Genomic DNA, 26532 nt, shown 5'->3' on the forward strand with positions numbered 1-26532 from the left:
AGATGTATCTGTGGATGTATGTAATTTTGAATTTATGATTTCGTTTAGTTTTATTGGGTAATGCATTTAATAATTCAACGTATACGTTGCAGATTTCCGCAGTTTGCTGGCGCCGCAACATCTACTCAGCTGACGCAAAAACAATGCCAAGCTACCGGCTGCGCGCATAGCGGTTTTTGTACCTACAAACATAGTTTTTGCTAACTAACATTAATACATATGTACATACGTGCCTCCGTACACATGCATACATACATACATTCATATGCACATAAATGCATAAATTTTGTGGCATCACCTGCTCTTTCGTGGCTGTTCATTTATTTGCCAGCACTTTAGCTTTGTTGGTGTACTCGTACTATGTTTTACAAGCTTTGCTGTTGCTACCTTTTGCCCGATTTCTGCACTTTTATCTTTTATATGTGCCACATGTTGTAGTGTTTTTACCGCTGGGAAAAAGTTGAAGTTATAATTTCACTTTGGTTATACTATATCTTGCACTGTGGGTCATGCTCGTCTCAACTGGGCAAAAAAATGTAATTAATTACTAGTTCAAACCTCTTTGAAACGCTTTGCTATTGGTTTGCCACACGCCAAAATTTCTTGAAGTAATCTCTTTACTTCTTCTTCATCTTTTTAGTGGGCACCAAAACTGTAGAAGCTCTTTCCCTCAAGCTCAACAAAGCGCGCTAGCCATTTCTTCTTTTCTATTTTCACCACTTTCCCCTTTTAATCTGATGTCCCTGTACGTCGAGCCCTCACTGTGCCACCTCACCTGATTAGGTTGGGCTAAGTCAATATGGGTGCGCCGCTCTTAAGTTCTCAGTTCTCTCAATGACCACAGAAGCTCATTTGGGTGCCTAGAAACTATTTCATGTGGTCCATCTCCATACGTTCATAAGCCAACCCCATTTTTAGGTGAATACAATCAACTCCACTAGTGCAATTGCGTCTCAAGCTGTTCGTCTTTTTCTTCTTCATTGGTGCGATAACCGTTCACGCGATTTTGGCCGAGTTTAACAAAGCACGCCAGTCGTTTCTTTCTTGTGCTAACCGACGCCAGTGCGACACACCAAGTGAAGCCAAGTTCTTTCCCACCTGATCTGAGGAGGGCTTCCTCTTCCACTGCTACCATCAGCTGGTACCGCATCGAATACTTTGAAAGCCGGAGAGTTTGTATCCATTCGGACGACATGACCCAGCCAACGTAGTCTCTGGAACTTTATTCGCTGCGTTATGTCTATGGCGTCGTAAGGCTCATACAGCTCATCATTCCATGGCCTACGATATTCGCCGTTTCCAACGTGCAAAGGTTCAAAAATCGTGCGCAGAATCTTTCTATCAAACACTCCAAGCGTTGCTTCATCGGATGTTGCCATCGTCCATGCTTCTGGACGGCATGATGAGAGCCTTGTAGAGTGTTAGTTTTGTTCGTCGAGAGAGGACTTTACTACTCAGTAGCCTACTTAGTCCAAATTAGGCTGATTTATTGGTGTTATATATAAATAATGCTGGGTCCTAGATAAACAAAGTTTCTTACAACCTCGAAGTCATATCTGCCAACAGAGACATGGGTGCTGATGCGTGAGTGCGCCGACTGTTTGTTTGAAGACAGGAGGTACTTCGTTTTGTCCTCGTTCACCACCAGGCCCATTCGCTTTGCTGCTTTATCCAGTTTGAAAAAGGCAGAGCTAACAGTGCGATTGTTAAGGCCGATGATGTCGATATCATCGGCATACGCCAACAATTGTACGCTCTTATAAAAAGTTGTGCCTGATCGATTAAGTTCTGCGGCTCGCGCGATCTCTTCAGGTTAAAAAAGTCACATAACAGCTAGTCACTCTGTCTGAAACCTCGTTTGGTCATTCCCAATTCTGATGGCGCTGCTGGTATCAGCACGAAAAGATGGTGGCTGTCGGTTCTCCTTTCATGGGTCTTTTCCAAGATTTGGCGTATTGTGAATATTTGGTCGATGGTAGACTTTCCAGGTCTGAAGCCACACTGATAAGGTCCAATTAGTTGGTTGTTGGTGGGCTTCAGCCTTTCACACAATACGCTCGCTAGAACCTTATAGGCGATATTTAGAAGGCTATTCCCGCGGTAATTGGCACAGATTGCAGGATCGCCCTTCTTATGGATTGGGCAGAGCACACTTAAATACCAATGGGCATGCACACATTCATCCGACCATATTTTGCATAGGGGCTGATGCATGCACCTTACCAGCTCCTCGCCGCCGTGTTTGAATAGCTCAGCCGGGAGTCCGTCGACGCCCGCGGCTTTGTTGTTCTTTAGCCTCGTCATCCCTATGCTCACCTCGTCCTGGTCGGGTTCGCGGAACGACAATTCCGTCGTCAACGATTGGGGTGTCGGGATTTTCACATTCCCCGTGACATGCGCAAATGTCACTATTTAACATGTTCGAGAAGTGTTCCCTCCATAATTTAAGTGCGCTCTGGATAGCAGTCACCAGATCGCCGTCTTTCTTCTTACAGGAAAATATAATGAATTTATATGATTAAATACCTGGCATGCGCTGCTCTGCCTTTAAGGCAAAGCATATACGAAAGAATAGCAAGCAATACAAGAAATATCAGTAAATATACCATCTTGATCAAAAAGTTCCCGGAATATATTCAGAAAATTCAAAATACTCTCTCTCAAAGTGCTCTCCATCAACTACAACGTACTTATGCGCGCATTTGATCCAGCTCTCAAAATATTTCTGTAACTCTGTTTTCGGTTATAGTCATCAGAGCCATCTTCGGTGTTTTTATTACTACCTTTCGCTTTAGTATTACTCCTTTTTGCTTTTAAATCGCGTTCGCCGTAGAGATTTTTTAATATCAGATGTATTTGACGGCTGTTGGAGGTATTCGTTTCGTTCTTGGTCGTGAGTTCTTTCCCACAAACCCTTTCTTTTTTAGCGATTTACTTCACGTAAACGTCTCATAACGCCCAAATAATACTAGTCCTTGAAAGAATCGATATTTTTTTTATTTTTATTTTTTTTCTTAATGTACATATATTTAAGAATACACACAGGGCACACAAGGCATTTCAGAGTGCTTGTAAAGTTCTTTTCAAACTTTAAACGCATTTTTCTCAAAATGGTGTTTTCAAAGTCGGCGACCAACCTTACTCGAAAACGGTTAAACCCATTAGTCTCAAATTTTAACACAAACTTCTTGAATATATATTTTTAATATTTAATCAAAGATGTTTTCTCACTGATAAATATTTTTTTATAAACAATTTAAGGCCGAAATTTCGGATAAAAATCGATTTTTTTTTAGAAACCGCCATTTTCTGAAAAAATTTATTTTGTTTATTTCTTCGATTACCTACTAGATTTAACATTACTTTAACGAAATCTGTTTGGTAATTTCAGAGGGCCCAGTTCAGAGATATAGTGATCACCGCCAAACGTCTTTTTTGAGAGGAGCTCCCGGAGATCAACTGTATCTCCTTTCCAAATAAATATTTTTACGAATATTAAGTCCTAGAATACAGTTAGAAGATAACATATTGTGAAAAAATTTTTAGATCAATAAATTGAAAAGTTTTCTCAGAAAAAATTCTGGATTTTTTTCGGCCTTCTAACTGTATATAACCCCTTAACTGTTTGACCTTCTGGCAAAACATCGCGGTGTACAATACCGTGGTAATCCATTAATACCGCGAGCATCGCTTTCTTTGACCGAAAATTACTTTGTTTTTGGTCTTGGTTCATCCGGAGCTCTCCATGTCGTACTCATAAACCCAGGTCTCATCTCCAGTAGAGATGCATTTGATGAATGGGGATGAAAAGGGATAAACGCTAAAAAAAAAAACACTTTTTCATGAATTTATTGTAGCGAAACGGTTCAAGTCAGTTTATTAAAAGTTGTTGCATATTATAAAGTAACATTTCAAGAATATTTGATAAAATTTTCATGTAAAAATATTGCAAAATGAGCGAATGAGAGCACATTTACGTAGACGTCTTTTCAAAAATACATTTTGCAGTAGTCAGCATATCTCAGCGTAGAATCATCTGAAATTAAAAAAATTGAATAATTTAGTTAAAGTAACATATGAGTTAAACTTCCCCCCAACGTTTATTTTACGATTTATTTTCATTTTCAGCCATTTGGTAGTCGTTTGAAGTAAAAAGTGATTTTTGACGAAAAAATGCCGCCATTTTGTAGGTGTAAAACCACCTTAATATAAAAAAAAATGGCGAAAAAAAACGTTGGCGGGAGGTTTTTTATATGTAAAATATGTGTGCAAAATTTCAAAAGGATCGGTTGAGTAGTTTTCAAATGCCAATGACTACGCACTTTAAAAAAAAAGGTTCGAGAAAACCGCGTTTAAAGTTTGTAACGGACTACGCGCGCAACTGCTGCGTCTCGGCAGATGTTTGAGGCGGCTCGGCTTTATGCTCTATAACTTAAAAAGTTTTGCTCGGATTGACTTAAAATTTTAACACGGTATTTTTGAAATGTTTTACTACAATAACATGCAAAAAAAAAATCGATTTTTATCCCTTACCACCATTGAATCCATTTTCGACGCAAAATTCAATACAAATACAATACGTTGTTGCAAATTCAAATCCATCTTTAAAACTGTAAGAAATCGAAAACACGCGCAGAGGTAAATTTATTCATGACGGTGTAAACTTTTACAAATGCCAAGCAATGGTGATAAATAGGAATAGCATTTCGCAAATGTGACAACCTAACAAAAAAAAGAAAAGAACTTAAATCAGTTGACTTAGAGCGTTACCTGGCGGTTGTGCCGCGAACTTTTTGATCGGGGTGGTATGTAGACATCAGAAGGCATATTTATTCATATTTGCTTTGACTACTTGTTCGCTGGAATAAATTATTATATTAAAAAAAATCCTGCCTTTATTTTCAAAAATTGAATAGGAATAAGAAATAATTGATAAATTGTGGTAATGCAGAGTAATAGTAAACATTTTCAAGTCTTACAGCAACAAAACAAGATACCTTTCGGTTGGGTAATTCTTGACTTGTTGCAGATTTTGGATTATAGACACATCTCTTTTATAAGTTTATGCAATTTATGATAATTTCATATTTCATATTAAATGCCTGAGCAATGGAGTAATCCAGAGTGCATTCATACAGGAATCAGTTCTGCAGGAATCATGAAGTGGATCAGCTATTATCTATGCAATTTACATAAAGAGCGATGCTCTGGTCTAGAACCCTGCAGGACTACAAAATGTTTTGTAACAAGCCCGAACAGAAAACTATCGAACTTTCTTCTAAAACTTGGAAAAAAATACATTCGGTTTATGGTCGATATTATTACAGGACACAATCCATCGATATTATTACAGGATACAATCTATTGTCAGCAAAAATATCCTCGCCCTAACCAAAATTTTCGCTGATATTGAAATTGCTGCTAGTAAAATTGGTCTTAAAATCAATGAAGATAAGACGAAATATATGATGATGTCCAGACAAAATAAACCAACATCAGGCAAACTGAAAATTGGCGATTTTTCTTTTGAAATCGTTGAATCCTTTACCTATTTAGGCTTCAAACTGAGTGACTGATAATTCAATGAGCCTCACCATCGATGAGAGAATTCTAGCAGCGAACAGATCATATGCGTCGTTACTGAAACTCTTCAAATCAAAACTACTAAACAGACAATGCAAATTGACTCTGTATAAAACCAACCATCATTAGACCAGTATTATGCTATGCAGCTGAATCGTGGACGCTAATTGAAGCAGATAAAACAAAACTGCAAGCCTTCGAACGAAAAGTACTCAGAAGAATTTTCGGAGCAATCAAAGATCACGGTGAGTGGCGGATAAGATGGAACGACGAGCAAGATCTAGAACTGATAAAAGGCGAAAATTTTATACGTCTCATCAAAGCGCAGCGGTTAAGATGGCTGGGTCACGTTACAAGAATGGACGGTACGAGGGCGCAGAAGAAAATCGTAGAAGCCAGAGCGTTCAACACTAGCGCAAGAAGAAGGCCGAGAACAAGATGGACCGGCGAACTAGAGGACGATATCAAGAAACTTAGGATAACGAACTGGAAAAAAGTCGCAAGCGTTCGGGACGTATGGAGGTCCCACGTGCAGCAGGCCAAAGCTCACAAAGAGCTGTAGAGCCAAAAGATGATGATGATGAGTCCATGGGGTCAGCATATGATCACCATTGGAATCATTGAAGACCCAATTTACCTATCTGGCTTAGAGGAGGCGGTTAGCATTGAATATTTTCTCTGTGAGTGCCACGCATTTGCTAGAGCAAGGCTGCAAATTTTGAGTTCAAATGTCATAGGAGTAAAATTCGTTCTCTCAAACTGGAGGACATTTTCTGATTTACCGAAGAAGCTGGAAAATCTCACAGGTCTAGCCTCTATTTTATTCTACCTTTTTCCTTCTGTTATTTCTCTCCTTTCCTCCTTAACTATCCACCCTTTCACTTTCCAGAGATTTAAATCCAATAACCTTTTTAGCCTGAATGTTTTAGGAGTTACCAAATCTCTCGGTGCTTCTTGGCTCGGCTTTTCAAATTTCAATTTCAATACATAGGTAGTAGCGTAGCCGGCTGCACGTACCAAAAAATGCTGCCTTATCTTGCTCATGCGTCGTTACTTTGCTTAAACTGCAAGCGAGAGCGCGGCACTAACGACAAAGACGCACAATCGGCCCCCGCGTTCGGCAACGTTCGACATCTCGCTCTCTCCTACTTGAATGAGCATATATATGTATGTACAGGGTCCGCCATATAACTTTACGGAATTAAAAATGCTATAAAAAAGAAACTACTCAATATTTTTCCAAACTGTTTTTTTTATTTTGAAGTACAATTCTTCCGGTTAATGATGGAACACAACTTCATTCATATGACTGCCTCGGCTAGCCATGCCCGATCCCATACGATCGGTCCAATTTTTCAACACATTTTCGATTGTATACGGCTTTATTTCAGCTATGACATCGCGTATGTTGGTCTTCAGTGCATCAATTGTTGCTGGTTTGTTGGCATAACACTGGTCTTTGACGGCACCCCAAAGATAATAATCCAACGGCGTCAAATCGCAGCTCCGAGGCGGCCAAACGATATCGGAATTTCGAATGATAATGCGATCTTCGAAGACAGTGCGCAAAAGATTGATCGTAGCATTCGCTGTGTGGCAAGTAGCGCCATCTTTTTGGAACCAAATGCCACCAATATCCTCCTCTTCAATTTCTCGGAACAAAAATTCGTTCAACATGGCCCGATAGCGCTCTCCAAAGACGGTTACGGCCACTCCTCGCTCATTTTCGAAGAAAAATGGACCAATGATGCCTCTCGACCAAAATCCGCACCAAACAGTGACTCGTTGTGAATGCATCGGCTTTTCTTCGAGTGCGTGCGGGTTTTCTGAGCCCCAAATGCGGCAATTTTGCTTGTTAACATACCCGCCGAGATGGAAATGAGCTTCATCCGAAAAGATGATTTTTCTGTAAAAGTCTTCATCGTACACATTCTGCAACATTACCATGATTTTCAAAGTAATTTCGCAATATTTTCCAGCGTTCTTTGAGCGTATACACAACCATTTTCGTTCAGCGGAAGAATAAAACTAATTTTTTGTCAAATCAGATGACGGCTAAGGGTTACCATTCTTCAAATAATACCTAGTTCAAATTCGTAACGATAGATGGCGGGCCCTGTATATGTATTTTTTTTTTTTTTTTTGTTTTTTTTTTTTTTGGAGGTGGCAAAAAGCATTGAAAGCCGAAAAGTGTGAGACTTGTCTTTCGACTCACCCACTAAAAACCCCACCCCAGTTCCGTTTCCCTCCCGCGGGACGACCGTTAGGTAATACTTCACGGGAGGGGGAGCGGCCTATTGCCTCTTCATGAAAATCTGTGCTGATGTTCAGCACGTTGCAGTTTGGTATTTACTTATCGTTAAGTATTAATTCTGGGAGGGGAGCGGCCTATTGCCTCTACTTGAAAATCTGCGCTGCTGTTCAGCGTGACGCAATTTGGTGATTCCTAATACCGTTAAGTATTACTAGGTACTACTTCACGGGAGGGGGTGTGGCCTATTGCCTCTACGTAACAATCTGCGCTGTTGTTCATTGCGACGCAGCTGGGTAATTACTATCCTTGCCATGTTACTGACAGCGGACCAATGTTCTTCTGAGTCAAGCATGATATCTACTAGGTTGCTAACCATTATTGGCTTCCCCACCCTATCACTCAATTCTACTCTTTCCAGCTCGAAACGAGGGCAGACAAAGAAAACATGTTCTGCATCTTCAACTAGACTGTCGCAAAAGGTGCAGTACGGGTCATCTTCGTGCTTAAATCTATGCAGATAAGCCTTAAAGCATCCATGCCCACTAAGTACTTGGGTCAGGTAGAAATCTATCTGACCATGCTTTCGATTTATCCATCTTGTGATATTCGGGATCAATCGATATGTCCATCGTCCGTTCATGGAGTTCCTCCATTCCTCCTGCCAAGTACGGATGCTTCGCTCCCGTTCCGTCCTTCGGTTAGTCAGCTGTGCTGGATCCGCTCGATGTTTTCGTATTTCGGCGAATTCTAGTGCAGTCAGCTTAACTGGTAGCATACCCGCGAGGACTACTACAGCATCTTCCGATACTGTGCGGAATGCACAGCACACCCGGAGGGCACATAACCGGTATACCGATTTAATGCCTTTCATGTATGTGCTGCAGTTAGTTGCTTCGACCCAGGCTGGTACCGCATATAGCAAGATAGATGATACCACACTGCTAAGCAACTTCCTAGAAGCCTGCCTAGGTCCTCTCGTATTCATCATAATACGTGTCAATGCGGTTACAGCCTTCGCTGCTTTATCGCTGGCGTATGTCAGATGCTGTTTAAAGCTTAACCTGTGGTCAATCATTACTCCGAGATATTTGATGTACAGCGTGGTCTAGTGCGTGGTCACCTACTCTGAGATTTGCTGTTTCAACTATTTTCCTGCTACTGATGAGAACTGCCTCTGTTTTATGGTTTGCAAGGCTTAAACCACTAGTGCGCAGCCAATCTTTTGTGATTTCGACCGCTTGGTTGCAAATCGCTTCGGCCTGGTTTAGGAATTTAGCAACGACTACGATTGCAATGTCATCAGCAAATCCTATGATTTGGGATCCTGGAGGTAGTTGGAGACGCAAAACTCCATCGTACATTATATTCCAGAGGAGTGGGCCCAACACTGACTCCTGTGGTACTCCTCCGGTTACTCTGTACCTTTTCATTCCTTCGTCGGTTTTGTATTGCAGCACTCTGTTAGTGAAGTAGCTTGCAACAATTTTCCGAATGTAGGCTGGGACTCGGAAATTCTCCAGCGCATTTAGGATTTTGCCCCAGTTTGCTGTTTTAAATGCATTTTTTACATCTAACGTTGTGACTAGGCAATACTCTTTATCTCCGTAGAGCCAGCGGGAACCTTCAATCGCTTTGTGGGCGATGCGCTTAACCGCTATAACAGCATCTGTGGTAGAGCGTGTTTTACGGAAGCCATATTGGTGCGGCGATAACCCTCCGGCACTATCGATGGAAGAGTCCAGGCGATTTACAATTAGCCTCTCCAGTATTTTCCCTGCTATGTCCAGTAAGCATAGTGGGCGGTATCCTGAGGGGTCTTCCGCCGGCTTAGACCCTTTTGGTATTAGCACTAGCTTTTGCAGTTTCCACTCTTTCGGGAATGTGCATTCTTCTAAGCAGGAGTTGTAAACATCCACAAAGATTTCTGGATGCTTTTGGATTGCCAACTTAAGGGCTTCATTCGGGATCGCATCGGGCCCGGGTGCCTTATTGCCTTTGATCTGCTTGCAAATGTGCAAAATTTCGTCAGCGTTGGCCAGTCAAGTCAATGGTGCCTGATAATGGTGCCTCTTAGTGTTGTTGACTTATTAACTAAGAAAATAGAGCAAAATTTTGTGTTATCAAGTTGCAGAAGTGTCCCAACGTGCGCGAAGTGCTGCTTCTATTTTGAACAACAAAGAAGGTGGTGCAAGCACTTCAGGAAGCGGAAAAGCACACTAAATCCACGCGGTAGGTGGCCGTTTTGAGATTTATGGAATAGCGTATGCGCTCCCATGAGATAGAATTCCAGCTGCTGTCTTAGAACAATGCAAATGAAAATGAGCTTGCGTCGTGCAGGCAAAAAGCGTTGCATTGAATGAAGGAGCATGGCATTCTGAAAGCTTTGCCATTTGAAATAATCATTCAGCATCAGCCTCATTCCCTCACTCACTCACTCACTAATATGGCGCGATTCGATTACTCCACTTCCTGCTGTATTTCTCGAGTTACATACCAATTTTTATTGAGCACTTGGCGAAATGTGTCCCAAACTTGTTTGATGGCTCCGCAAGTGTTGGTGATGCTTTTAAGCCAACAGCTTTTGAAGTGTGGCACATTTACCGCTGCCGTATCGTATAATCTATCATTAGCGTTGAACGCTGGCAGTAGCCAACGCACTTTACCGCATTTGGCACGCATACAACAGGGCGATGCGTGCATTCGTGCACCAATTAGCCATCGAACTAGTTAAATATAATTGCAATTCATTCATCTAAAGCAATGCGTTTCCGCTACCAATGGATTACCAAACTTCTCCTCATCTTCTTTTCCTCGCTTTTCTACAACTTTTCGTGACATGAGCGAAAGTAAATGAAAAGTAAATAGTTGTTGTTGCTGCTGCGATTGCAACTGCAACTGTCACATTTACGATCTGTCTACATACATACATATGTATGTGTACGTGTATGGGTGCATGTATGTCTCTAAACGAGGCCAAGCCGCGCACAACTTTCTTTGACCATCACTCAAAATGCGCACACAATCGCGGCGCTCTCGGAAATTATGCACGCTTGTCTGTTTGCCTGTTGGCCGTGACGCCACTTGACATACGACGACTTGACATGCGCCATGGGAAACAACATGTCAACTGTTTTCGTGTAAGACGCGCCCGTGCAGCGACAAACACTTCTTCGTTGCCTTTTTGGCCGGTTGACTGTCGTTCAAAAGTGGCAGTAAATGGCACTAATCTCTGTGGCAAAGTAAACAAAAGCAGTCGAAGCAAGTACAACACAGTGTTGTTGTTGTTGTTGTACGAAGAGAAAACGAGTTTTATTAGTTGCATGCAACAAGAGTAACAACAATAAACTAAAAAGACATTGTCACCTTGCGGCCACAGTTGCAGCTACTTAAAAAACGATTTTACTGCCAAATGTTTGATTGCTGCTGGGGACAGCGCGACGCGTCGCCGCATGGCGACTTCGGTGTCGGTGGCGACTAATGTGGCATGCCTGATATACCGAGATGCCAACCCGCCAGTATGTAGATACTATTTGGCCACAAACGTGGCAGATAGAGGACGCTGTTCGTAGACGCAGCAGTCGACAGACTCTGCTGCTGTGGGCGTTGGTAAGTGATAGGAAAATGTGTCGATTATAGTGGTTTGGCTGCAATATTTGCACTCAATGTGTTTGCTTGTAAGTCGCATTGCGTGGCAATTAAAAAAAAAAAAAAATATGCACCGAAAGGCGTCGAACAAATGTACCGCTTGTAGTTTTATGTTGGCACAAGTTAATAAATTTAGACGCCTGCCGGGACCACACCTGCGCGCGCATATTAATTTCACTTCTAATGGGCATAATGCGACTTATTTATTGTTAGTAGTGAATATAAGTTGAACAGATGGACAGATGCTTAAAACAAATTTACGCTTATTTTCTCTTTTAATTGTTGCCAGTCAACCTGCTTAGGTTGCATTTTACACGCCGTGATTCTATGATGAGTCTTCTTTTTCTTCTTAATTGGCGCGATAACCGCTTACGCGATTTTGGCCGAGTTTAACAAAGCGTCCCAGTCGTTTCTTTCTCGTGCTAAGCGGTGCCAATTGGATACACCAAGTGAAGCCAAGTCCTTCTCCACCTGATCTTTCCAACGCAGAGGAGGCCGCCCTCTTCCTCTGCTACCACCAGCCGGTACCGCATCCAATACTTTCAAAGCCGGAGCGTTTGTATCCATTCGGACGACATGACCCAGCCAACGTAGCCGCTAGATCTTTATTCGCTGCGCTATGTCTATGTCATCGTAAAGCTCATATAGCTCATTGTTCCATCGCCTGCGATATTCGCCGTTGTCAACGTGCAAAGGCCCAAAAATCTTGCGCGGAATCTTTCTCTCGAACACTCCAAGCGTCGCTTCATCGGATGCTGTCATCGTCCACGCTTCTGCGCCATACGTTAAGACGGGCATGATGATCTTGTAGAGTCTGAGAGAGAGATGATTAGCAACCATTTCTCTACCTATTTCACTTCCTTTTGTTTCGAAATACGATGGGATCCAATCTAATTGAGTTCCACTGTCAGCAGTCCACAGCTTCGATAACCCTAGTGAAATTCGAAGTAGCCCAATTGCTTCGCTGGTATCACTTAATCGAGCCATAGCACAGTGTCATATTCTAAATAACTTTTTTTTCCTTGTTCACTCATCTTAGGAGCATAGGGCCTCTACAAGACTCTTCCATTGTAACGGTTCTGTGCTCTTGTTTTTGCACCATCCCATGAGATGTCGGCTTTTGCTAGTTCGCACAACATCGACCTTCTCCAAGTGTTTTTTGGTCGACCGCGACCTCTGCTCTCTTGCGAGTTCCCGTCTCCCGTGCCATTCTCGTGATGCTATCTGGTGGTTTTCTCAATGTGTGACCTATCCATTGCCACTTTCTGCATTTGATTTGCCTAAGGATGGGTTCCTCATTCGTTAATCTCCACAGTGAGTCGTCACTGATGGTGTTTGGCCAGAATATTCTACAGATGATGTGGAGGCATTTGTTGGCGAAATATGGTAGTCTCTGTGTGATGGTGTTAGAGACCAGCCATGCTTCGCTTCCGTACAACAATATGGACTTCACGCTTGAGCCAAATATTCGTAGTTTAGTGCGCTTGGAGATTTGCGAACTCCCTCATTCTGTATGCATTCGCCCGAATGTCGCCCTTGCTTTGTTTAGCCTGGAGTTGACATCTTCGTCTGCTCCACCATCTGCCGTGATGATAGCCGTGAGGTAGCAGAAGCTTTCGACAAATTCCACCGGGCATCCGTCAACCAATATCAGCCTTGCGTTATTGTGGTTAACTCTCATAGTCTTGATCTTGGCGATGTTGACGTCCAGTCCGACAGTGCGTGCCAGCGCTACTAGTTTGCCTGCCTTCGCTTGCATGTCAGAGAGTTTGTGAGAGAGGAGACAGATGTCATCGGCAAAGTCCAGGTACTCAAGATGTCTGGTGAAACTCTATACGATGCTTTTTTTGTGCAGGGTCAGTTGGCTCATGACGTCATCAAGGACGGTGGTGAAGAGAAGTGGCGACAGGGGACAACATTGCCTTACGCCTGCGTTGGTAGTGAATGGATCGCTGATATCGCCTTTGTGAAGCACTGCCAGTTCGGAGTTCTCGTAGAGAGCTTCGATGAGGCAGATTATCTTGGCGAGAACTCCCTTTCTACTCAGTGCTAGCCATATTGCGTCTCGTTTGATAGTGTCGAACGCCTTTTGGAAGTCGACGAACAGCATGTAGAGCGGGGAGCGTCACTCACTTGGTGAAACACCTTTTCTGTTAGCCAATTGTGGCCGTTTCTGGCCAATCACTAGCTTCAAATGGTCCAGTTGTTGACAGTAGATATCTGAATTTAGTGTTTAGCCAGACGGAAGCAACTCATAATAAATTATTCCTTTCAAGTCTCACCAAAAACATAGTGGAACTTTTCTGGCTGTTAGTCCTGGTTTGGCCACCCTTTAAGCTGCTTCATCACGCTTTGATCACGATCGTTTTCGCGCAATATTGTCGTGTGTGAACCATTTCTTAACTCCAGCCACCATCCATTTAAGAAATGAGTCGATTTATTTCCTCTTGGTTTTAACTTGACTTTAACAGGACTTAACTTGACGTGACATCCTAAAATCGAACTGTTTTTGAATCCAGCTTTGCGCAAATGGCTGAAAACTAATTTATGGTCGATATTTAGCTTCTGAGCGCTACTACGACTACTAACATGCCAGCCAACTTCGATTATTTCTGTGATTGCTTCAACACTATCGACATTTTATTTAACAATGGCCGAACGGAATCGACGAAACCAAAATTGCACGTAATTAGCTGTAACAGTATCGGCACCATGAACACCAATCACAATTAAGCGGGCTGATCAGCCTGGATTGCATTTTCTCCTTTATCAAAGAAAAACTGTAAAATGTACCATAAAAAAGTTCTTGATAATAAACCATCTGTCCTTCGGAGGCCTCGTAGAAAACTATAAAAGATAAGGGGCCAATCACTTTTAAAAATATTTCCAGAATCACTGGATGACTCATGGTAATCTCCTTCTTCCTGACTACTTATTTGCGATTCTTCACATAAATGCAGTACAACAGCAGTGAGACTATCGCAAACACCTCCGTGGTATCAATCCCTGAAGAATTCCAACATTCTTTGGCACTTTTAACTTGAATGTAAGCTGAATACTTCCTAAGTTTTTAACCTGACTGCGTATAATGTTGTTTTGATAAGTTGAGTGATTACCATCAATCATTAAGGCCAGGACGCCATCTGCGGAAAATTGCTAGTTTTTGAAGAGACGGTCCGCGGCAATTCATTTTTATCTTAGTTCCTCTTTTTAAGAAAGTGCTTGATAATTCGCTCACAATTACGCCTCCGTCTCTTTTTCTTTCTTAATTTTATTTCCACTGCAATTGACAAATCTTCACGTTTCGTATTGACAATGAGAGTTGCAACTTTCGTATATTTTGCTGTGAAACTACAATGTCAAAAGGCTTTCGCGATCTACGTATACTACTATATGAGGTAGAATGTTATGCTGCGACCTCATCAAAAAATTTAAAGTTGCTCCTGAAGCCAATTGGGTTTATTGGACGTAAAATGCTCACAAGCGCTTGGTGATGAGTCTGTTGAAGTTGTGAAAGAAAATCAGCTGACAGAAGAATACTTCCTATACTATTTCGAATAATGGAAGATTTCCATGGATTTTGTAAAAATGAGAGGTAAATATCTTCTTCTTCTTCTCCTTCTTGATTGGCGCGATAACCGCTTAAGCGATTATGGTCGAGTTTAACAAAGCATGCCCGCCGTTTCTTCCTCGTGCTAACTGGTGCCAGCTGGACACCCCAAGAGGCATCATGTCCTTTTTCAACTGATCTTTCCTTCTCAAAAGAGGCCTTCTCTTTTTCTACTACCACCAGCAGGTACGAATATAGCATCGCATACTTTCAGAACTGCTGTTTTTGTAATCATTCGGAGTACATCATCTAGTCAGCCGAGTCGTGGGATCTTTATTCGTTTTATTACGTCAATGTCGCCGTAAAGCTTATTACCTCATTGTTCAATCGTCTGGGCTATTCGCCGTCGCCAAAGTGAAAGGGTTCTAAAATCTTTCCTACACTCTTTCTTTAGAACACTTCAAGAGCCGCCTTATAGAATGTTGTCATCGGCCAAGCTTCGGTGCCATTTACTCGTAATAAGACGACCATGCAGAGATACTTATGAAATATGATTTTTGTTCGTCGAGAGCGGACTTTACTACTCCGTCTCCCAACTAATCTAAAGTCGCACTTGATGCCAAACGAGATTCTCTGTAAATTAAAATAAGTAAATCTTAGTAACAGTTGTCTAGAAGCGAACTGCTTGTCCTACTTCTTTTCGGTTAATGAAAGTTTAATAGGATACCCTTTTTCACTGAATCTGCGGGAATTCGCGTAATTTTTAAAATTGTTTGGATGGAGTTAAGTTATAAAGGGTATTTGCTTGTGACTTCCCTTTATCATAAGAGTTAAAAGATTCCAGTATTGTTGTGAGTTCGACTTAAAAGTCCTTTTAAAGTTTAAAAAAAGTTTAAAACAAAAGAAAATATAAACTAAAACTATATTCTCTATTCCAATATCATTCGCGTAAAGTTGAAAGCAATCAAGAATTTCTTCTAGATGTCACTTGTTTTCTGTTCTTTCTCAATCAACACCATGGTCGGGACCTAATATAGGTAGACGTTATTGTACTAAAGATTACCTAAAAATAATTTGGTAGTAACTGACCTTTCGAGAAGCGTATGTATTTGCAGCGATAGCAAAGATGAGCTCATGATGACCTTAGATAGCTCTCCAACTATGTTGGTAAACATGATATCCTGATGGTAACATGGGTCCCGGGACACGTGGGTATCGCGGATAACGAGACCTCTGACTCTTTTGCTAGGATGGACTCTGAAGCCGAATGGAATTAGCAAACGGATTACTTCAAACCTCAAGTGAGCTTGGCAGGCTGAGAGAGGCTGAAGATGGACAAAACTAATGTTACCTGTCAGGTCCGACCGACTGTCACAGATCCTCTTGTCATTAAGCAGAAGGGGCTCTAGGCAGCTGGTTGGAATGATGACGGGCCACTTTTTATGCGCCAAGCACATGGAAAAGGTAGTCATCTCAGACAGTGCACTCTGCCCAGCTTGTGAAGAGGAGGATGAGACGGCGGACCACTTTCTGTGCAGCTGCCCAGCATTCGCTCGAACCAGGCTTGAGATCTTTGGCACTAATGTGTTAAGAAGAGACCGCCTTGGCTCCTTAGCATCACAAGATCTACTCAGATTTTTTCGAAAGTCATATAGACTTAAAGAAAATTAGAAAGGGAACCCCAGCCCAGTACAATGGACTTAACGTTGGCTGAGTGCTGTACTTACTAGTTGTCCCGACAAAAAACAAAAACCGATCTGAAATTCCTTGAGCGGGATAGAGTTCGCGGATATTTCCACCTTTCGTATTCTCTTCAGCGTGCGCCTCTAGTTTATTTGACTTATGGTTTGATTGTTCGATTTCCGTCTCTCTAATGTCATCGCCATTTTATTGATGGCATACGGAAAATTTGTTTACTCGGCTGGTCCTGCCCGCTAGGCATCCTAAAAAGTATTAAGTAAATTACCGATGTCGCGTTTTTGCTAGTGTTCGGAAGTAGCCGAGATAATAGTCGACGCTCCCCATCTCTCTCTCTACCTCTCTCTCCACCTCTATCTCTACAGCCACGGCAAAAGCCATTTGAAATACAGTAAATTTTCTTTGGGTGGATTCCCAGTGAGCAGCGTTTCATAATAAGAGCTCTAGTTTGTCAATGGAAGAATGACAAAGCGAGGTCAGAGATTTAGATATTTTTTCATTGATACTTTGCCAAAGCTGCCTTGTGATAGAGATACTTGGAACATCTTTCATGTGTTACTTCAGTGATAGCCAATTATTTTAGGGCAGATTTCACTCATGGTTAATGATCCAACTAACGCAATCTTGTCTTTGAATTACGCTCTATATTATTAACACTTATTTTTTTCTATTTTTGAATAGATTTCTATAAAATAACATTGCGGCAATCTTCGCAATCAAAATGATATGTTGCTCCCGGATGAGACTTATGACGAACACGGCATACATGAGACTGCACCCATAGTCGAACAACAACCACTAGATAAGTGTGCAACAGTTATCAACAACACCAACAAAAGTAAATGTGCCAAAACCAAAGTTAAACTTCCGCACAATCCACAGCAACGCAATGGCTCACATTCGGGGAGTGCAGGTGCAACCAGCGGTAGTGGCAGTGGCAGTGCCGAGGGTAGTAGCGATGACAGAATCAGCGGCAATGGCATCGTATCATTTCCATATTCCACATCGAGTTTCTTCACCAATATTCTTGACACCTTGGGTGACATACTGCCGCAGTGCGAAGAATTCACACAACAACCTCAGGCGGGTCAAAGCGATGGCGAAGCGGCTGATAGTCCCAGTCTCAGTCTCAGCAGCAGCGACAGCGCGAATGGTGGCGATTATGGCATTCGTGTACGATTGACGGCGAACCCGGACATGCTGCGCGTTGTTTGCGATAATTTCCTGCGTCGGCATCGCATACGTCCGGACTTTTTCTGCCAGTATCAGCAAGCGATCAGGTGAGTTTCATTCGGTGCGCTCTAAAAATGTACTAATGGGAGTTTCAATAACAAAAAAAATTGCTATGATTTTTTTTAAGCACTGCTGCATTATTGCAGCAACCCAAGCCAAAGAATGCAAAAACAGCGACTGTAGCATGCCACCAGCAACCCGTCACTGTAGCTGCTGAACAGTCTGTAGCTGCAACGAAGGCCGTAAAGGTGACAATAACAGCCGACGATGAGACGGAGCTGGAGCAGCAACAGCAGCAGCAGCAGCAGCGAAAAAATGCAGAATTGCGAAACCTTTATACATTACCGCTGGTAAAGCACAAGAAAGCATGCAATGTCACAACACCAACAACAACAAAGGTTTTGTCTAATGTTGCTGCCACAGGTAAGTGCAATACGATCGCGTGTCAAATATTTAGAACAATAGCAGCCATGATGTCAGAGTATTTTAATTGCAACAACGTGCTGAAATTCTCATGTTATTACTTTTTTGCTATTAGTTTTAGCCATTCATACGAATTCTTGTCAATTAAGTTACAGAAATATCTGCTATGCGAAATGCGAATCGAAAGTTGTGAGAACTTTTTTGATGGGAAAATGTTTTTTGGGATAAATCCTTATGAGGTAAAAATGGATTTCCATAAAAGCTTCGTAGTACTTCTTTTCTCAAGAAATATATTTATAAAATACTAGCAATTGTTTCGCATAGTAAAGGGTCCCGCAAAAGTGACGCCTAGATGTCAGTAGTGAATAATTCCTAAACAGTACCTTTTTTGATGGCATCTTTGACATTTGTCAAGTGGACAGATATAGAATTTTACATGATTTAGAAGAACAGAAACTTATTACGAACACGGAATTAAGGAAAACATAACGCAAATTCGTGATTTTTTTGGTGGAAATAATCGTTCGAATGAAACGGCAATTCACAGGTTTGTGAAAAAATATCAAGAAACTGGTTCTCTCGAGGATAGAAAAAAGACTGGTAGACCAAAAAATCGACGTTCTGTTGAGAACTTTTGCTGCTGTAGCGCAAAGATTCGCTGAATAAACTTCAACATCGATATCTCGACGTTCTCCACAACTAGGTATCGGGGAGTCGGGCTCAGGGTGAACATAGAAAGTGGCTCGTCTTCAGTCCGACCAGCTGCCTACAGACCCTTCTGTTGAATGACAGAACAATCTGCGACAGTTGGCCGGACTTGACAGGTAACATCAGTATTGTCCATCTTCAGCCTCTCTCAGCCTGCCAAGCTCGCTTGTGGGTTCAAGTAACCCGTTTACCAACCCTGGCTCTAATGGCTGCAGAAGGGGGTGGCAGAACGAGCTCCGGACCGAAGAAGTTGGCCTCAGAGCCCATCCTAGCTCAAGAGTCAGAGGCCTCGTTAAGCGCGATACCCACGTGTTCCGGCACCCATGCTAGCATTAGGATATTATGTCTACCGACATAGTTCAACCTGGAATTACAGTACTCCACTACCCTTGAAGTGCCTTTCAATCTTATATTAATTTTTTTCATTTTATTTTTTATTTTTCTAATTTTTGGGATTTAGCGTGATTGAATCTATAAAAAAGTACACAGCTTTTATATAAATATAATTGGCGCGTACACCCTTTTTGGGTGTTTGGCCGAGCCCCTCCTCGTATTTGTGGCGTGCGTCTTGATGTTGTTCCACAAATGGATGGACCTACAGTTTTTAGCCGACTCCGAACGGCAGATATTTTTATGAGAACCTTTTTCATGGCAGAAATACACTCGGAGGTTTGCGATTGCCTGCCGAGGGGCGACCGCCATACAAAATTCTGGGAGCGAAATACTTCATTTGTAAACAATTCAGTCTCGATTATCTTATGAAGTTCGCACAATTCGTTGTCTTCCCTTATTCTGATCGTAAATTTCTTGAAATTAGGTGTTAAACCAAACCGAAAGTGTAAACTAAAACAAAATTAACAATTAATAAATAATAACCAGAAAAAGTTAAATTGTAATAATGGAAGCAAAAAAAGATATACAAAAATTGAATGTCGCGGAGGTTTCTGAACATCTCAAGAATTGTGAAGGAGAGCAAATTGTTTTCTGAGGAACTATTTATTCCACCTCTATAAGGCTACTGAAACAACTGCATCTTCTAAAAACTGTAAATCTGTTATTAACCTCTGAAAGTTTAATCTGTTCGAGGGCATTTAAATTATGTAATTTTTCTTAGTAAGTTTTTTAGCAGCCGTATTTTGAATAAAAGTTGTGAAATTTGTAATAAGTCTAATCTGGGCTCTTCTTTTCTACTTTTGTTCCTCTTAACAAAAATATCATTTTAAGAAGAAGTTAGCAGTCACACGGCACAAGATCGGGCGAATAAGATGGTTGATCTACCACTGGGATGCTGTATTTGGCTGTGTATAAAAACCTTTACAACATCAGGACGCTCAAAAAACGCTGAAAAAATGTTCAGCTCTCAAATCCTTCTCTCCACTATACCATTTAACAAAGAAAAGTTCCACTCTGCCGGCTTTTACCCTCAAATTTTCATTCTAGTACGTCCAACAACCGAATTTTGCAACAATTTTGCTCTACTAATCGTATCGAAATTTGTTTAGGAAAGGTATTCTGTCTAGATAAAAAGTAGAGTCCACTTAGATCCGAAGAAAATTATACCATCTTTCAAATTTTGCAAATTTGCAATTTTGCAATTTGGCATCCTTAGAAACTTTGAGTTCATCCCTTTGTCAACGGATCAATGTATACCCTTGCTTTGTCCAACCGGAACTTTCTCCACTCATATTCCATCAAGGGAAGAGTGGAGGAAAGGCGACAGAGCCTGGTGAACTTGTTCACGGATGGATCGAAGTTGGAAGGAAAAATTGTGCGGAGCTCCCCATCAGACTCAAATTCAGGTTACCGGACTACTGCAGTGTGTTTCAGGCAGAGGTAGCCGCAATCGAGGAGGCAGCTGATTGGCTGCTCTCATGCGTATTAACAGTCAAGAAAGTATATATTTACTCCGACAGCCAAGTGGCAAAAAGGACCCTCGGGTCAGTGACGGTGCATTCGAAACTGGTCAAGGAATGCCTGCCCTCTTTGATTGCGTCCGAATTCTTTGACATAAGCCATATCTGGGTTCCTGGTCACAGCGAGATTGTGGGAAACTGTGAGGCGGATAAGCTGGCCAGACAAGGGACATGTAAGGGGATTTCTCCGCGAAGGTAGAGAATTGGGATCCCCTTGACCACCTACGGTCTGCTCCTGGAAAGATGAGATTTACGCTAACTCAGCAAGCGCTGGTTAAGTACACAAACTTGTAAGGTTGCGAAATCCTTCTGGCAATGTGTGGATCGGGGGCGCTCGAGCGAGCCTCTGAGGTTGACAAAATCTCACCTCTCAAATCTTGCGGGTTTTCTCACAGGACACTATGTGCGAGGAATGCATACTGTGAGACTTGGAATTACCTCGAGTCGTTTTTGCGTCAAATGTATGGAGGATGAGGTCGAATCATCTCAGCATCTTCTCCTTAGCTGTCCTGCTCTGGCTGGGTTAAGATCTAGAACCACACTGTAAACGCATCCTCCTAACTATCCCCCCTAATTATATATATACATATACAGGGTGACCCAAATAAGACCTACTAATGCTAAGCACAAATAACTTTTTTATTTTTTGACATATTTATTTTTCTCTTTTTATAGGTTATAATCGACTTGTTGGAAATTTATTATTAAATTTACAAGTTTTTCTATTCTTACACAATTAGCCACACAAATTTATTTTTTAAATAATGTTTTGATGTCGAATGAAGCGCATTTCCATTTGAATGGATATGTCAACAAACAAAACTGTAGATTGTTGGACTCTGAAAATCCAAGGGCAACACACCAACATCAGTTGCACCCATCTAAATGTACTGTTTGGTGCGGTGTTATTGCCACTAGAGTTATCGGTCCATATTTCTTGGAAAATGAGGATGAAACGCCGGAATCGATTTCAGGAGCTTCTTACAGAACATTGATTGAAAACTTTTTGCGGCTAATGACGGAGCAGTATCCTAATTTGTGGTTTCAACAAGATGGAGCAACTGCGCATTCTGCTCGGCAGTAGTCTTTATGGGCCACCCTGTATATATTTATACATATAATATAGTATACCCTTTTTGGATGTTTGGCCGAGCTCCTCCTCCTATTTATGGCGTGCGTCTCATTTTTTATGAGGAGCTTTTTCATGGCAGAAATACACTCGGAGGTTTGTCATTGCCTGCCGAGAGGCGACCGTTTTTAACTTTTTCTTCAATTTTGATCTTTCACCGAGATTCGAACCTAAGTTCTCTCTAAATTCCGAATGGTAGTCATACACCACGCGGCCACAAGGTGTATCTTTAGTAGTGATATTATTGGCTTATAACTAGAAGCCCGCATAGGTTAACTTTCTGCGGTATGCCAGTAATTAAATTGCAGTTATTCTTATAAGAGCTCGGCTCCATTTCCTTAATTTCACTTAAGATATTCTTGTCTCTATGTCTGATTGATCCATGTGACATCAAACACCTTATAAGTCGAATTATCCTGATCCTTATATTCCTCTAATTCTCGACTAATTCCTCTCCTTGTTTAGTGCTCTTCTCCAGACCACTGTGGCCTTATATAGTTTGTCCCTCCGCTGGAATAATCGTGCCGTCAAGCCAAACTGTACCACTTCAGTTTGTAAAGTACTCGTTGCGACTTAAGCGTTACTGGCATGAGGAAAGAACAGTCGCGTCTACAAGGGGAGTGCAGCGTAAATTCTCAGTAGGACCGAACTCTAAGTTCAATTTTTAATGCTGCCTTAAAAATAAAGGGACTTACAGTTCTATGTCACGTCCGATTGGTAAATGGCCTTATGAGAAGCTTTTTTATGGCAGCGATACCATTATCTGCTGTTGCAGGCAATCTATCATTTGATGTTGCAAGCTCACAAATGAACCCAGAGCAATATAATGGTAATCATGCGCAAACCCACTCTGCTACGGCGGTCGCTTTTAATTTTTTACAAGGAGCAACGCCGTATCACACTATCAATTGGGGAAGAGGCGAGCTACCTAGGACTGATATTAGATAGGAAGCTCTCGTGGAAACAAACGATTAATGATAGAGTAAAAAAAGCAGCCACAGCACTCTATACATGCAAAAGAATTGTGGGGGCAAAATGGGGCCTAACCCCAAAAATAGTACACTGGCTATATACAGCAGTGGTACGGCCTATCATGACATACGGTGCATTGGTCTGGTGGCCAATACTCGAGAAAAGAACAACAGTAAAACGCCTAGAAAGTATTCAAAGAGGTGCTAGTCTCTGCATAAGCGGGGCACTAAAGACTACACCCACGGCAGCGATGAATGTCATGCTGCATTTATTACCGATTGAGGCCTACAGCAAGCAGCTGGCGGCGAAATCGGCACTTAGGCTAAGAGAATCTTCTAACTTAGCCACTAACAGAAGGGGTCACGCTAGAATACTAGACGAATATCCCTTCCTACATCAAGCGACAGACTTTTGTAGCTCAGTAGAGTTGCACTTAAACACATCCTTTACCATAACTTTCCCAACGAGGGAAGATTGGGACAATGGGGTAATGGACAATAAAAGCGGAATCAGCATCTATACAGACGGTTCCAAGCTAAATGATCAAGTAGGCGGAGGCATTTATTCTGAAGGAATGTATGCCAACACCTCATTCCGGTTACCGGATCACTGCAGTGTATTTCAAGCTGAAATTTTGGCTATCAGGGAGGGCCTGCTAGCCCTAAATAAAAGTGTCCTCACCACAAGGGATATAAACATATTTTCAGATAGCCAATCGGCCCTGAAAGCTTTAAAATCGCCCAATATTAACTCGAAGACAGTAAAAGAATGTATCGACGTTTTGACAGAACTATCACAGTACTTTGCAATAAACCTGCTCTGGGTGCCGGGTCATAGAGGCATAGAAGGCAACTGCAAAGCAGATGAATTAGCGAGATTGGGGACCACGTTACCGATCCAACCAGACAAAGCGGACATTCCTATACCCTTAGCAACTTGTAAGATGCTTATAGATAAACACACTATCAGTGCTGCCAACAGGCTGTGGTCTCAGACCTTGACCTGTAGAACTAGTAAAATGACGTGGCCGGAATGGAACATGGGCCGCACAAACCGACTGTTAAAACTAAACAGGAAAAATATGAGAAATCTACTCGGGGTCCTAACAGGGCATTGTCTGATTGGCAGACATGCCAGTAGGCTGGGAGCGCCCTATAACGACTATTGTAGAAGCTGTAACGATATTGAAGAAGAAGAGACTATAGAACACTTTCTATGCGGGTGCATGGCTCTGGATGGAAGAAGGTTCAATATTTTAGGAAAAAGTTCCCTGAATAACTTGGCAGAAGTAGCCAATGTAAAAATAACAAGTCTTGTTAAATATATTAAAGCCACAGGTTGGTTCAATGAGGACAATGTAGAGTGAGGAGAGGGGACAGCCCTGGTGGTATCACAATGGGCCTACAGCAGGCCTAGGTGTGTCAACCGACAACCACTATACCTACCTACCTACCTAACGCCGTACACCTTCACCCGCCATTGTTAGACAATAACTTGACTCAACTTCCAATCGTCCACGAAACTGATTCCCTCAGTAACACTCTTGGGTATATCAATTCGTCTAGAGCTTCAGCGGTTTGAGCGCTGAGTTGAAGGTTCGTTACTTGATATTAGCCACTGTTTTTCTAATTTTTAAGATTAAAACTCCCAGTCGGGTTTGTTCTTCCCTTCTTTTTCGTCTTGATTGCCACGATTTCGGCCGAGCTCAACGAAGCGTGCCAGTCGTTTCTTTCTTGTGCTAACCGTAGCCAGTTGCACACACCAAGTGAGGCTAAGTCCTTCTCCACCTGAATTTTCCAACGTAGAGGAGGAATTCCTCTTTCTCTGTTGCCACCACCTGGTATACCCATCGTATATTCTCAGAGCCGGAGCGTCCATTCGGCCGACATGACTCGGCCAACGTAGCCGTTATACCCGTCGTATACTCTTAGAGCCGGAGCGTCCACTCGGACGACATGACCCAGCCAACGTAGTCGATGTATCTTTATTCGCTGCGCTATGTCAATGTCGTCATAAAGCTCATACAGCTCATTGTTCCATCGTCCAAAAATCTTCCGCACAATCTTTTCTGAACTCTCCAAGTAACACCTTTACGGATATTGTCATCGTCCAAGCTTCTACGCCATACGTTAAGACGGGCATAATAGGAGACTTATGGAGTGTTATTATAGTTTTGTTCGTCGAAAGAGAACTTTTCTGCTCCATTGCTTACTTAGTCCCAAGTGGCACTTGTTCTTCTCTACCAACCGCAGTTTTGTTATATTCCACTAAGAAGTTCGTTTCCAGTTTGAACTCCTCTATAGTGCAACACTTCATTGCCCCTTCTCTGCTCTCAGGGGATCATCACCGTGTGTCGTGTCGTTTTTAACTTCTGAAAACAAGGGCTCTTTCTGACCGTGGCTGCTACAGAGAGCTACAGTCTTGAGAAAGATTTACCTAAAATTTCGTTAAGGTGTAGATCACTAACTTCGCTTGGGGATAAGCGACTATCGTGCTTTGCTGAGCTCCTAAATTTTTGCGTAGACGATAGAGTAATGGAAGAAGAGGAAATAATTGAATTTAAAAGAAGCGAAGGAAATTCAGTAGAAAATGTACCAATTATTAGATGTTGAATCCTGAATTCACCTCAGCAACTTGATTTTTTATAACTTCTGTTTTCTAAGGTGTAATGATCACAAACGCCACAGTTAAGATCGGTAAAACGTTGCATACTTATAGGCACTTGCAAGTGAACTCTTGGTTTGTTTGAGCTTAGTTAGAATTTCATGAAATCAGAATTATTGCAGCTGATTCCATGACTACCACACATACAGCCACTAGACCATTGTTGTGCTCCACGTGCAACAAGCAATCGTTTGCGCTCTCCCCATGTTGTTTGTCTATTAAAAATTGCCTTGCCTACCTGTTGCCAATAACCCTTAGCGCTCTGAGAGCTTATTGTGCCCAGCAGCCTAAGCATTGCTCTCCAGCACTTTGCATCACTTTGGTTGGTTTGTTTGCGGTTGACGGTATGGGAGTGTGCGCGCTCAGGTGTTGTGACAAGAGTAGAGCCAAAGGCGCATGCACGACCTGTTGCTACAGCGCAGCGTACCGCTCGTGGTGGTGGTCGCAGCACAAAACGAGTATTTTGTGGTGGCATTGCGCGCAGGTAAACATTTTTGCCACAAGAGAACTAAGCCAATTTGCGTTTTGTTAGTCTTGAGAGAGCATTGAGAGTGTTAAGATGTGCTTGACGGGTGTTCAATTTTTGAGTATTTAAATTAAGAAAGAAAAAAAAAACAAATATATATGTATGTACATATAAATGACAAATTAGTTGCATATATGCAGATAAATTGAAAATATTTAGTGAACAAAAGTGCGCTTGAATATTGTGAGAAAAAATTCATTTCATCAAAGTGTTGATTGCAAAGTAGAAGAAATT

At 41.9% G+C, this 26532-nt stretch overlaps 1 protein-coding gene across 1 annotated transcript in view; it reads left to right on the plus strand.

Annotated features, from left to right (window-relative positions):
- Positions 1–26532, plus strand: part of LOC129247934 (myosin-G heavy chain) — a 124490-nt gene that overhangs the window by 43398 nt on the left and 54560 nt on the right. The window contains exons 2-3 of the mRNA XM_054887312.1: positions 17412–18010; positions 18091–18386. Of these exons, the coding sequence (XP_054743287.1) occupies positions 17457–18010; positions 18091–18386 (850 nt within the window). The 5' untranslated portion in view covers positions 17412–17456. The remainder of the gene's footprint in view (positions 1–17411; positions 18011–18090; positions 18387–26532) is intronic.

The sequence above is a fragment of the Anastrepha obliqua genome, chromosome 5 (genome assembly GCF_027943255.1).
Source record: "Anastrepha obliqua isolate idAnaObli1 chromosome 5, idAnaObli1_1.0, whole genome shotgun sequence".
Classification (NCBI taxonomy): Eukaryota; Metazoa; Arthropoda; class Insecta; order Diptera; family Tephritidae; genus Anastrepha; species Anastrepha obliqua.